The sequence below is a fragment of the Neopsephotus bourkii genome, unplaced genomic scaffold (genome assembly GCF_033783945.1).
Source record: "Neopsephotus bourkii isolate Nb327-2 ecotype Australia unplaced genomic scaffold, CSIRO-AGI_Nbou_v1 NB_1446, whole genome shotgun sequence".
Classification (NCBI taxonomy): domain Eukaryota; kingdom Metazoa; phylum Chordata; class Aves; order Psittaciformes; family Psittacidae; genus Neopsephotus; species Neopsephotus bourkii.
Window position 1 is genome coordinate 271,943 of NW_026901923.1, and position 10,641 is coordinate 282,583.

Below are 10,641 nucleotides of genomic sequence, written 5' to 3' on the forward strand. Positions count from 1 at the left end.
CTGAACCTACCCTTGGGGGGTGGGGGGCAATTTGCATAAAAAGCCAAACAACGCTCTCATTCTGCCTCCTTCCCGAGGCCATCCACACCTATATACACCCCATGCCTGCGGGCCCCAGGCTCTGGGGAAATAACCTTGGCTGGGGTGATGCGGGGGGAGGGGGGAGTTAACGAGAGGAGAGATGAGGAAACCAAGTCTTCCTCGCTCACCCGGCCGCACCGAGGGACCAGCACTCCCGTCCCCCTCCGTCCTGCCTCCGGGGGACCCTGCCCCACTCGGGCCGCCCACCTCCCTCCAGCCCGGCCGGCCGTGGCCCCCCTCCCTCCAAGCCGGCCCCGGGACCGCTCCAGCAGCATCCATGCCCCCCACACCCCCCCCCCCGCCATGAATATGTAAAGCGGCTTTTATTGTGGGCGTGCGGGAAGGGGGGGGAAAGCAACTACCCATCTCGGGCCGCTTTTGGGTGCGGGGATGCACCCCCCTCATGGCTTCACCCTCACCCCTCCTCCCGACCCCCCCCTCCCAACACCAACTCCCCACCCCGACCCGACCGCCTTGCCGTTGCGCCGCCGCCCCCCATCACCCGGCTGCCTGCCCCGCCGCCGATGCCCCAGCATGCGGGCGGGTGCGAGTGCGACTCCGTGGAAGTAAGGAAGGGGGGTGTGTGTGCGTGTGTGTGTGTGTGTATATATGCATGTATATGTGTATCTCTGCACGGGGAGGTTTGATTTCCTTCTCTCTCCCCCCTCCGCTCCCTCCTGTGCCGTTAATTATAATAATCCTGAGTACTAATAAATTATGCTAAGCGGGGCGGGCAGGCGGCGGGGGGGCCCCGTGTGCGAGTATGAATATGAATATGTAAAACGCAGTAATGATTACCTGCCGCTGCCGCCACCGCCGCCGCCGAACTCTCATCTTGACTCGCTGCTCCTCCGTCCGCCATTTTGAATATTTTAACCAAAATCGGCCGCTCGATAAACCCTCCCTCGCGCCCGAACCCCCCACCCCCCCTCCCCAGCCCCTCCTCTTCTTCCTCCCTCCCCCCGCCACCGCCCTACTGCGCAGCCGCCACACCACCGCGCCGCGGCAGCGCTCTGCGCATGCGCCATCTTTCCTTTCCCCCTCCCGTCCGTCCCCCCGTCCAACGGGAGGTGTGCCGCTGCGCATGCGTCCTCTCAGCGCTCACCCCATACCCCCTTGGTGCAGCCTGCACGCGGTACTGCGCAGGCGTGCTGCTGCTTTCCATTCACTTCTGGCTGGGGTCTAGTTACCGTGTAAACGGTTACGCCGTGCGCAGTGTTGATTCAGTTACGCGTCACCCGCGCTTCTTACTTCCTCTCCCCCTCCCGCTCTTCTTCCCGACGCGTTCCTGTGTGTGATGGGGGGGATCGTTGGCTGGCATGGGGGGGGACAGGGATCCTGTGGTGGTTTACTCAACCGCCACCACCCGAGCCTCTGACTCCGGGGGGCTTCGGGAGGCCGCAGCCATGGGTTAACGGCGGCGGGGTAGGGAGCAACCGCTCCCATTGAGGAGGAAGGGTTGTACTCTCCATGTCTCATGCAGCTTCCGCGAACTGTTCTGCCGCCAGGCAGACCGGGTGTAGCGGGAGTGGTTAATCGCGGAACTAACAGAGGGGCGAGCAAATGACACTGAGATCAAATGCAGCCGTTGGCCTGAAAGGGCATTTCTGGAAGAGCTGTTACCGGCAAGTGGGTGTGAAAATACCTGTCGTAGTCGCGCCTGAACGACAGGTACTCCCCAAGCTCAAAGCAAAATGAATCCCATGTGAATAAAGAGGAATTACGTGCAGAGAAAATTGCGTGCAAATTGCGGTTGTCCATGGAGGAGGGCGGAGTGGTGGCCTGAACAGAGCGATTGCTAAAGAGGCGATTCTCCTCTGTTAAGAATCGCACACTGATTTACACACAATTTATCCTTCGTTCTGGGCAGTACAATGCTCCTGAGGTGTCTTTCTCAACCAGGTATTTCCACTTACCGCATCAGATTTGAATAACATGAAGAGGAAGTCGGGCTTCGCACCTCCCTCATTAAAAGGGAGTAAATAATAAGATAATACAGGGACCAACAAATAAATCTAGCTTTAGATTCAAAACTTCCAAATGGGGACAGGCAATTGGCTAAGCAGGCAGAGGGGCAAAATTCAGCTGATTCTTGACAGATTTGGCAGAGTAAAAATGAAAGTTCTTCACATGCTTAACCTTAATATTGCATAAATACAGGTTATACCTTATCTTTGTAATGTACATCCATAAAAAGCAAAAGAAAATACAGGTGGTGGTACAGAATGGCATTCATTAAGGACTCGGTCTTAATGTCTTTAGAGTCATTAACTTCAAGAGGTCAGAGTCCAAGCCAGATTTTCTTCTGGGGCTCAAAACCTTTGTGGAATAAGAGGAGGCAAGGATCCATTCTTGCATGCCGTTGCTGAAGGAATTGCAAGTCGTGTCAGAGGCAGTCACAAGATTTTTTTTCATTGTGAGGGAAGAGCCAAAAAAGGATAGGCTGCAGGAGGAAAACAGTAGGGTTTCTCTCCAGGGGCTGAATCAGAAAGGTAATTTTGATGTTTTTATTTAAAAATAAGTTCCTCTAGTAATGAGATTTTTTTTTTTTCCACACTACAGAAAAACCTCTTGATACTGCAGAAAACATTAGCAGAAATGCAGTGCTCTAGAAAGCAAAAACGTTCCACTAACACTGCTTGTACTCTCATATGTTTATTAATGGTACTCCATACTAGTAATTAAGAGCTTTGTCTCTGGAAGATCTGTGTTTCACTTTCACAAGTGAACGTGTAAACAAAGGCATACTGTCATACTTCTGTTCAGCCATGATCCTTGCAGGCCAGTTAATCCAGTTTTATGGCCACACAGTGGCTGCACTGCAACAGATAAAGGTGTAGAGAAAGGGCTGCCTAGATTAAGACTCTGCACAGCTCTAATCCTGCCTACGCTGAATATTCTCTTTCATCTCTTCCCCTCTCACCTGTAGACTCTTCTCAGTCCTGCATGCTACTTCCTACTAACCTCCTCCCTCATATTAGCAACTTCTCACAGGTGAGAATTTGCTCCCATTACTACACCTTTTCCTCTTGTTCAGCTTCTGCAGTTAGCTGGAACCCATAGCTGCCAAAGAAAAGATGTCTGAAAACAAACAGGTGGGGTTTTTTTTGGGGGGGGGTGCTTTTCTGGTTTTGTTTGGATTTGTGTTTGCTTTTTTCCTATTGTTACTAACTTGCTCCATGTTTCTTAATTGACCAGCTATAAAGACAACTTCATTCTCTTTGGCCACATAGCTGCTCTCCCTTTCTCTTTAAAGGTTGCTCTCAACCTATATCTGCATCCTCTTCCCTACTTTACTTTGAATGCATCTCTAGCTGATGCCTTCCCCAAGGTGTAATACATCCCTGTGGCTATATATCCAGGAAAGCTAGCCAAATCATTAGTGATGAATAATTTATAAGATAAATTTTACCTCTCTTTCAGTTGTGAGTTGTCTGCAAACAGCTTGTGATTCCTGCACTTATTATTCGGTGTTACTTTCCACATAGTGCCTGACTGGTGTCATACTCGTGAGCGCCTTGCTGGAAATACTTGAAATTTGAGGTAATTGGACACAAAGATGATATGAAGCTTCCTGCAAGAAGCTGAGCACTCTGGAGTCATAAAAAGATGTAAGTGTGAAACTGAGTTGTTTGACTGCAGTCAGCGAGACTGGGCTCACAGTGGTGCTTAGGAACACACATCCTCTGCTCAAACACAGCCCAAAGCAGGGAGCACCTTGCAGTACTCCATGCTCCTGTTCTCTTACTGGACATGTCAGCTTTGTAGAGTCGCCTCTTGCAGGGATTTAGCTTTAAAAATATTTCCTGACTGTGAAAAACTATATAGTGTTAGAATTCAACACACCTGTAAAGGGAAGAAATAGTATTGCAGGATCTTTTAAAGCTCTGCAGTATGTCTCTGTCCATTGTGTGCATTTTGATCAAGACCACCTCCTAATTCCTATCTCTCCTTCGTCTGTTCTTGTGCCTGTAGCCCAAAGTTTTCTGTGATCACTGTATTACCTTCTGAATTGTCTATCTCCTGCTAGAATTAATTCAGTAGTGTTTCAGGGACTATTTTTATTTTTGAACATGGGGAGGCAGGGGACAAAAGAAACACAAATCACAGTATTTAAGCAAAAAGCTCATTGGAAAGGAAATTACCCTTTTCCTCACACAGTTTTAGAGTACAGAGAAATGAAGAGCGAACGTATCTGCTCTGCTCCAATTCCACTGTGCCACTCAGATGTGAATCCCAGATGCTGCTTTTCTCACAGAATATCCCTTCTTTCTATCCTCTTCACAGATAATTTCCTTCCAAGGAAGCCCTATTTCTAGGGTCATGGTTGCTTCAGCATTCCCTTTGGTCCTCCAGGTACTGTGGCAGAGGCTTCTGCCATGAAAGTCATTCTTTGCCCCTTAGGCTTTTGTGCATACCTCCCCAAAATCTCTCAGCTCATTCCAGTTCAGACTGCTCAGACTACCTCACCTTTAATTAAACTTACCTTTGTGTCTCTGTTTACCATTTTTCGTGTGTAATACATGCCCTTTCTGAGAGACCGGCAGTCTCTCAGTCTCATTTTTTTAATATGCTATCAATAAATGAACAACAAAAGACCATCCATGTCTCAAAAAAGTTGTAATTTAGAGAGATGGCAGGCAAAGAGCATGTGAAAAATTGGATTAGTAGCTCCTTGATTGAAGAGAAGTCATGAAAAGCAGTAGAAAGACCATTCATAGCTCCTCCAGTGTCACAGCATCATCAGGGGGACTCAGCCTTGGGCCTGAGTGCTCTGAGACTGTGGTGATCAGTACTTTAACCACAAAGCTGTTTGTTCTTTCTTTCTTGTGTTGCTCCCCACCCTCCTCCTGTTCCAAGGGTGGCAGAGACTCTCTGCCCTCACCCCCAAGGTGTGGGACCCACCAGCACCATCCCTTTCCAGTATTATGCTCTGCCCTGCCTTCAAAGCTCCTTCCTGTGTGCCTTGTGAGACTGTCCATTGCATATATAGGCTGTTATTTTTCCCTACACACGCTTCTGTCTGCCTTTGACCAGACTGCTTTCCAGCTCTGTTTTCATCCCCCTTCTGTTGTCTCTGGATTGGAGAAAAGCTGAGCTGGAATCTCTCATTTCTGAGACTTGTTGCTGATCCTCTGAGTCTCCCAGCTATTGAAATTGTAAGCAGGGAACTTGTTCCATCTTACAATACTCTGCCCCTCCCAGGTGCAGCTAGCTGCTTTTTTGAAGGTAAGAAATGGAGCACAGAAGCATGTTTTTCATATTAAAAAATAAAACAAAACCATAATTCAGAACCTTCACACATCCTCAGGAAAGGGAGAGGTAGTCACTAGGAGGACACATCTTTTCAGGTGGGTTTTTCAATCTGTTTCTTGCTGTCTGCTGTTTTGGCTGCACTTTTTCTAGCTTAATTTTTTGTATGCATTTAAATGGTGGTCATCAATGCAGCATCTGAGCACCTTCCAATTTTGATCAATTACATCTTACAAATCACCAATTTAGAAGGTACAGAAAAATTATCACTGTGCTTTTTTAGCAATGGTAAACTAAGGCAGAGAAATTCAGTAGCTGTCTTCAGCTGCATGTGTTGCTGGGCAGCCCAAGAAGAGAAGCTCTGATTCTCTACAGTGCCTTGATTCAAAGGCCCCAGAGATCTACAAGGCTGGATCCATCTTTATCTGTCTCTCTACTCTGAGAGGGACAACAGCAGGATCCTACAGCTTGACTCAGATGTCTTGTAATTGCCTGATTCAAGTTGCCAACTCCAAAGCTGCCACAGATCTGCTTTCAGTGGGTTTCTCTGCCTTCTCTTACTAAAGAGGAGCCCTTAAAAATACATATTTTTTGTTATGTGGATTATTAACTAAGACTCAGGAAAAGCTCAGCTCTTACAGCAAGAATGCTTGCAGTCTGACAGACCCCATATGGAAGGACAGTCTGTTTTGTACCTCTATGAAAAAGAGGGATGAGCTCCTGGTTTTTGACCATACAGCGTGCTTTCTGATGTAGACCTTGGGAATGCTTTGGTGCTGCTTACATGAGGAACCAAATTGGTTTTGACCTCAGTGAAGAGAGGGCCAAGAGGGACACATCTGACACTTTTTAGCAACCGCAAGGTTTTCTGTGGAATAGACATAGCCTAAGGAACAAGCACACAGCTGGAGTTAGGGTGCTTTGAAAACATTGTCTCTACCTCCCTTTCTTCCAGGGCAGGGTTTTTGCTTATTCCCTCTTCAGAAAAGGACTTTTCTGTCACATAGCCTTGCCTAGCTGAAGATTAGGGATTCTCTCAGCCCCTTCATCCTTGAATATTTCTTTTTAATTTCACAGTTTAAATTCCAATTGTGTAATTACATTCTGCCTACCCCAAATTCCTCTGTAGTTTCAATTGGACACGGTGTCCTTCACTGTCTAGGCAGAATTCTTGCAGTGCTGTGGGGCACTGTTAAAAGGCTGCCACGCTCCACTCTAGTCCCATTTCATGTAAATGGGGAAAGAGAATGGACCTAGATCCCTTTGAAGTAAAACTGCTGATCCATATAAGCGAGAGACAGGGCTTGCTATAGAGTGACAAGGCAGTCCTTACCCCATGGCAATACACTGGGCATTTTTTACAGTGCCTTAGTCAGAGCACGTTTTTGGAGTAAAAGTCTAAATCTATCTAGAGGTATTTCTCCCCCACAACACCATGTCCTTTGATCGCAAATAAAGCTGTACAGGGACCCCCAAACCACTACTTCGCTGAATTTATGTGGCCTAGGAGTACCTGCTCTCACTGTTTAACATGGCAGAAATGCCATAGTGATTTAATTTAGGTGCAGGGAGTTGTATCACAACATCTGTATCACAACAGATGCTTACTTCAGTAAAACCCCCTGACAAACACTGGCGAGTCCTGTTCAGTTTATAACCCAACCCCAACAGTTCTTACACATTTTGCTGTGCCAGCATTTTCCCTCAATCCCTACCCTACTGCCAGTCACTTAAGTCCCAGTTTGTTTTATCACAATATTCTTTTTTCAAGTGCTGGTACCTACATTAGTGTGAAAGTATTTCTGCTTCTCCTGCTTCCTCCCACTTTCCACTTCCTTCCTCACTGGTGGTGATACAGGGTTAACCAATGTACAAGGGGGTTAGAGGAATTCACTCACTTAAACAAAAGTATTGTCTGTACCTATCATGCCTACTAAGCAGAACAAAGGCACTAATTATTGATAAGGAAAAGCAGACACCTGATTCTACTGATAAGCAGCTATTGATAAGGAAAAGCAGAGGCCTGATAAGGGGGAGAAGCAGATGGTTTATGGCTGGGACACTGACCAAACCCTAAGGCCATACATGAAGACTAAAAGGTGATAAGTTTAAGAAGAGGAAGACTCATTTACTTCATCTTGAAGACCCCTACTCACAGGAGGAAGACTCTTTTACTTCATCTTGAGACCCCTACTCATGACCAGAGGGGGCACTGCGCAGGCACGAAGGACCTTCTAGCTCATTATAATATGAAGCAGGGATGGATACTAAATATGTATAGGCATATCAAGTAATCTAATGCATATGTATACCTTAAGAGAATAAATGTAGAGGGAAGAACGACCCTGGGTGTGCATACTTTGGAGGAACTATCCCCATGCATCTCAGTGCTGAATGAAAAGCATACCTACTTTACAACTTTAACGAGTCCGGGTATCAGTGGCACAACTGCTTGCTTGGTCTGTGTACCTGCATGTGGCCCTTATAGTACCGGAGGCACTCACCTTTTGTATCTCCACCTTTGTATCTGCTGTGGTCTTGTGTGGAAACTCAGGGTGGAGAAGGGCATGTGTTGATGGGAGGATACTCCTCCTTTGTGTTGTCTTTTAGAACATCATCTTCATGTCTCTTCATACAAGTTCTGTTCAGGGTCACGGAAGGAGTTGCTCACCTGGTTTAAAGTGATGTTCTGTGCAGCTCAGCAAAAAGGAATCGGTTTGATATAGAAACTGGAATTATTTGATGTTTGATCAACTGAAAGCCATATTTTTTTCACCACATGTACACCATTGTCAGAGGAAAATGGGGCTGATATAGTCATTAGCGACATAGCCCTTTGCTTTGTTTCCCCTTAATGCTAAAGTACCCTGGGTAATTCTCCTACTACACAGTGGTAAATCTTTACCTGAAATGAACATCATCTCATTGGTTGTAGCACTGTATCTACATGGAGCCTCAGTAGTTTTGAATTTTAATGGGACTTCTGCTATATATACTTTGCAGGTTTGGTCCTGCTCCCAAGGGATGACTTTATGCCTACTGCTGTGGTAGCAGACTTGAGGCTGCTGTTTGTGTCTCTGGCAAACAGCAGACAGATCAGGTGAGATCAAGTAGACCCTATTTCCGTGTTTCCTTGGTTAGCTTATACAGTTAAAAGTGAGTTGTTAGCAGGAAACAGAGCATGTAATAACTAGAGTTGAGTTTTGTTTGGCTTTGAGTCATAAATCTAAAAGGAAAGGAAAGCCATCATGTTCATCCCCAAGTTTGTCATACAGTCAGCAAGGGGCAAGGCATCAGTATGGGCAAGAAAATGAAACAAGTGAAGGTACAAGTGCCAGCATGGGGGAAGTCACTGTTGCTTATTGTCACTTTTGGTGTGACACAGAAAGTTCAGTTAATCCTCTTAGTTACAGAGACACAGGGGTGGGGGGAGATTGTTATCTCAAGCAATTTGCTGGCTCTATTCCTCTTTTTTTTTTTTTTTTTTTTCCTTAGAGTTTCTTTTTGCCTAATTGAGCAGCATTTCTTCCTGGGACTGGTTTGCAATAATCCTGAGGTCTCATCTGGGAGAACACTGAAAAATACAGGAGAAGCAGCCAAGGGAGGCATCTATCACCATGAGTTTCTCTCTTCATAAAGGCATCAGGTTTGGCCTCAAGTGCTGAGGGTTAAAAATAAGCTAAAGATTCAGTGTGATGCAGAGCAGTGTGTTGATCAGAGTGAGTGATCAGAGGAAGGTGTATCTCAGATATGAGCTAAAAAGACGGGTAATTAACAGCCATTCAGAAAACAAGGAACTTGAGGTGGAGCAGGGGGTGAGAATTCCACCAGAGCTTGCACCAGAAATGTGTTGATTCCACTTTCCTTGCCAAAGGCATTTATCAAGGGTAAATCTAATCAAGAGACAAAAGGTGAACAAGAACAATAATAACTGAGGAGGTTTGGTTTTATTTACCCAGGAGATAAGGATTCAACTACAGGAAGAGAATGAGAAAAAGGCGCCTCTTTTCTGAGTAGACAATTATTCCACCCACACTCACTCATCATCAAGATTTTAATAATCTGTTACTAAAGCTATTTAACAGTTTCTCAGCCTCAGGGCTGGCAGTCTTGGTGCAGGTACTCTGCCAGTTGTCACAGGTGTCTTTTTACAAAAGACCTGAATAATTAACATGGGAGAGTGCTGAAGATGGCTGTAGCCAGGAGCCATTCTTCAGCAGACTCCCAGCATTGTTCCTGGTGATAGAGGAGGGTTAGTGCTAATACTAGGAAGACACATTTGAAAACCGTATTTTCATATGCAGACAGAGCCTTAGTCCCTGCAGGTATAAGACTGTTTCCAGCACCATGACCTTACATTCCATGGGATTTAAGGGCTCTGGTTCCCAAGCCCCGGTGATTCACCCTGGAGAGTTTTAAGCCATCACTGTCTTCGTTTAGTAATAATACTGTATTACTATAATACTAATAACAAATGTATTTTGCTGTGGTGGCTAAAGAATTTATTATCTCTGGCTGTGGAGATAGGTTACCTTTCAGTTAGGGTAGCTAAATCCCACAGAGACTAGGGGTCAGAGCCACCAGGTGTCAGAGAAAGAGCCAGAGCAGACATAACTCACAAGGCAGTTGTAAAATAAGTAGTATAGTGGTTTTAAGATAAAAGATGTTCTTCTGATGTCCTGCTAGCACAGGACAAGGAAGTGGCAAGTTTGATATGTATGTCATATCTAGACATACTTTTTGGTTTGGTTGAAGTTCATCAGTTGACTGCTGGAACACCTCCATGCTCAAAGCTTGGTTCCAAACAGAGAAAACTCCAGGGGTGGATTAAACAAGGCTCATGGTGTGTTTCACCAGGTTTTTGATTCAGGTGCTTGGAGAATGAGGGCACCATCATGTGGTGTGTCTTGTACATTGAGGTCACTTTGGTGTGTCTGCTATGCACCTGCATCACAGATAATAACTATTTCCTCAGTTCATGTCCATATTGTGAGAAAAAATGTGTTAAGAAATGTAATTACCAGATGCAACAAAGGTGAGGACATCTTCAGTGAATTATTTTTTTTTAGTTTTTTTGTTTCTTTGATTTGGTAAAGTTTCTTCTTTATATTGGTAAAGTTTGATCAAAGCTAGAATTTGCTTTTCTATTCGATGCTGATTTATTTGTGTGGGGAGCAGAGGCAAGAAGAAGGGAACTTGTACCTTGTACTATGTGTGACCAGCACAAAGCAGACCTTGCACCACAAAATACACCGGGAATGCTCCGCGGTGACTTCTCCAGGATACTGCAGCGCTTCAAACAGCACA

The 10,641-nt window shown here is 45.7% G+C and overlaps 1 protein-coding gene and 1 long non-coding RNA gene across 8 annotated transcripts in view; one reads left to right on the forward strand and one right to left on the reverse strand.

Moving 5' to 3' along the window:
• The window catches only part of POU2F1 (POU class 2 homeobox 1), a 113,944-nt gene extending 112,943 nt beyond the window's left edge, over window positions 1–1,001 (reverse strand). For 4 of the 6 annotated variants that reach the window (XM_061368777.1, XM_061368776.1, XM_061368771.1 and 1 more), the window contains exon 1: window positions 880–1,001. In XM_061368777.1, coding sequence (XP_061224761.1) covers window positions 880–943 — 64 coding nt within the window. In that variant the 5' untranslated portion in view covers window positions 944–1,001. The remainder of the gene's footprint in view (window positions 1–879) is intronic. The other 2 variants (XM_061368773.1, XM_061368775.1) reach the window with 2 other exon arrangements.
• A 609-nt stretch (window positions 1,002–1,610) lies between these two features.
• LOC133220573 (uncharacterized) lies at window positions 1,611–9,641 on the forward strand. 2 transcript variants are annotated; one of them, XR_009727755.1, is made up of 4 exons: window positions 1,611–2,573; window positions 3,570–3,692; window positions 8,338–8,434; window positions 8,830–9,641. It is a non-coding gene; the product is annotated as an uncharacterized LOC133220573 (long non-coding RNA). The 2 variants fall into 2 exon arrangements; XR_009727756.1 differs by lacking the exons at window positions 8,338–8,434; window positions 8,830–9,641 and adding an exon at window positions 4,243–5,048.
• Window positions 9,642–10,641: the final 1,000 nt, after the last annotated feature.